Genomic DNA, 2,500 nt, shown 5'->3' with positions numbered 1-2,500 from the left:
AAGGGAGTGGAGAGATAAGAGATAAGGGCTTGGGTACTGAGCGTTCATGTAAGCATATTTCCCCGTCAGGACCTGCAGGATAAGGGAGTGGAGAGATAAGAGATAAGGGCTTGGGTACTGAGCGTTCATGTAAGCTTATTTCCCCGTCAGGACCTGCGGGATAAGGGAGTGGAGAGATAAGAGATAAGGACTTGGGTACTGAGGATGTTTATTGTGGGTTTATAGATAGAAGGGTTGATAGTTGGATAGATAGAAAGATTTATTAACAAATAGATGATAGAAAGATTAGTGGGTACGTAGGTTGATAGAAAATAGGGCTGGTTGTGTATTTACGTATATGCTTTTCTGTTTTTTTTTTTTTTTTACTTCTCTGGTTGTCTGATGTTTTGACCATTATCCGGTTCTTTTGTTTATCTATGTCTGTTGATTTGCTCATCTGTTCATATGTTTTCTTTTTTATTCAATTTTATTTAATTAATTTAATTTCTTTATTTTTTATTTTTGTTTGTCAGTGTTTTTTTTTTCTTTTTTTTTTCTTTTTTGTTAAGTCTAACTACCCGTTGCATTATTCATTTGCCTGTCTGTTGGATTACTTATTTGCCTGCCTGTTGGGTTACTTATGTACCTTTCTGTTAGTTTATTTATCTGCCTGTCTGTTGGTTTTACTTATCTGTTCCTCTCTTATTTCCTCTGTTTGCTAGTTTGTTTATATATCTACATGTATGTCTGTTGGTTAACCGATCAACTCATTATATCCTGCCTTTTTTTCTCCTATCAATCTGTCTTTCCATTGATCTACAAATCTGATTCTCCATTTCTTTAAATACTTTTCTGACTGTTAGTTTCCCTACAGGTTAGTCTATTTCCCTATCTATCTACGTGACTGCATTTCCTTCTGTCTCCCTGCTTGTTCTCTGCACATTAACCATTACTTTTACTGAATTATTATGATATATACTACATTATATTTATGTCTTTATGTTAGAAAAAAGAAAGATGATTTAATTTGCCAAGCCTTTAACAGACATTTGATTTAACTGATTCCATTTGTGTTTCTTTCTTTCAATAACATTCTTTCAAATCAAACTTCAAAATAAAGGTTTAAATAAATAAATAAATTGATTAATCAATTCATTCGAAAATAGGTAAATATCTGTCTGAATATTATCTAATTTAATAAGTTAGATAGATAGAGAAATTGATAATTACATTTTCCCAAGTAGATTATACCTGTCTCGCTTTCTAAGGATTTTTTATCTATTCCTTCGTCCTTTGATAGACTAAATAGATAAATAGATAGATGGGCAAGTAAATAGATACATAGATAACTGAACAAAATCTCCCTATATAGATAATAAGAACACTCTTTATTAGTATTAGTATATAGAATTATTCAGTATTGTAGATTATTTTTATTATTATGATTATCATTACATATAATCTCTTAGATTATAAGAAAAAAAAAACTTTATATTAGTATTTAGTAACATTATTAATATTATCTAGCATTAGAATATTGTATTGGTATCATTTAATATTAGTATCGAGTATTTGTAGTATTTACTATTATTAGTAGTGATATTTAGTATCAGTATTAGTGATATTAAATATTATTATTAGTGATATTAAGTATTATTATTAGTGATATTAAGTATTATTATTAGAGATATTAAGTATCAGTATTAGTGATATTAAATATTATTATTAGTGATATTAAGTATTAGTATTAGTGATATTAAGTATTAGTATTAGTGATATCAAGTATTAGTATTAGTGATATTTAGTATTAGTATTAATGATTTTTAGTATTAGTATCAGCAACTAATATTAGTATTAGCATCAAGTATCAATCTTCCTATACTCCACATTCCTTAATCAAAAATCTATAAATTAATTTTTTAAAATGAAATCCTCATGAATGACCTTAACCAAAAATGAATTATTTTTTTAATGAAATCCTTATGACTTGTTTTGCCTTAGCTTTTTTTTTTATGAAATCTTTATGAATTCTTTTGTCTTAGCTTTTTTTTATGAAATTCATATGAATTATTTTACCTTAGCTTTTAAATGAAATCCTTATGACTTATTTTGCCCTATTTTTTTTATGAAATCCTTATGGCTGATTTTGCCTTAGCTTTTTTACGAAATCCTTATGACTTAAATTGCCTTAGCCTTTAAATGAAATGTTTATGAATATTTGCTTCAGCTTTTAAAAGAAATCTTTATGAATTATTTTGCCTTAGCTTTTTATGAAATTCTTATGACTTATTCTGCCTTAATTTTGACCCTGACCTTTTCAACTCCTTCGTCCCAAGTGTAAACGTAGCCAACAGAGGGGTCGAAAACGTCCCATATCTGCTTGTAAATTCCACTTGTTGCTTCCTGCAATGAAGGGAGAGTTTTCAATTTCGTGGCTTGTGTTTGGTTTTGTTAGTGTGTGAGTGTGAGAGTTTTTTTTTTGTTGTTGTTGTGTTTGGTTATCTATTAGAGAAATATATAT

At 28.4% G+C, this 2,500-nt stretch overlaps 1 protein-coding gene across 1 annotated transcript in view; it reads right to left on the bottom strand.

The window, feature by feature from the left end:
• Positions 1-2,500, bottom strand: part of LOC122243595 (glutamate receptor ionotropic, delta-2) — a 25,550-nt gene that overhangs the window by 2,253 nt on the left and 20,797 nt on the right. Inside the window, exon 15 of the mRNA XM_086552362.1 lies at positions 2,293-2,382. Within this exon, the coding sequence (XP_086408488.1) occupies positions 2,293-2,382 (90 nt within the window). The remainder of the gene's footprint in view (positions 1-2,292; positions 2,383-2,500) is intronic.

This window comes from Penaeus japonicus, unplaced genomic scaffold (assembly GCF_977035675.1).
Source record: "Penaeus japonicus unplaced genomic scaffold, GWHDUDI00000001_assembly GWHDUDI00000026, whole genome shotgun sequence".
NCBI classification, from domain to species: domain Eukaryota; kingdom Metazoa; phylum Arthropoda; class Malacostraca; order Decapoda; family Penaeidae; genus Penaeus; species Penaeus japonicus.
Note: the sequence above shows the minus strand (reverse complement) of the source record. Positions and strands in the feature narration are given on the sequence as shown.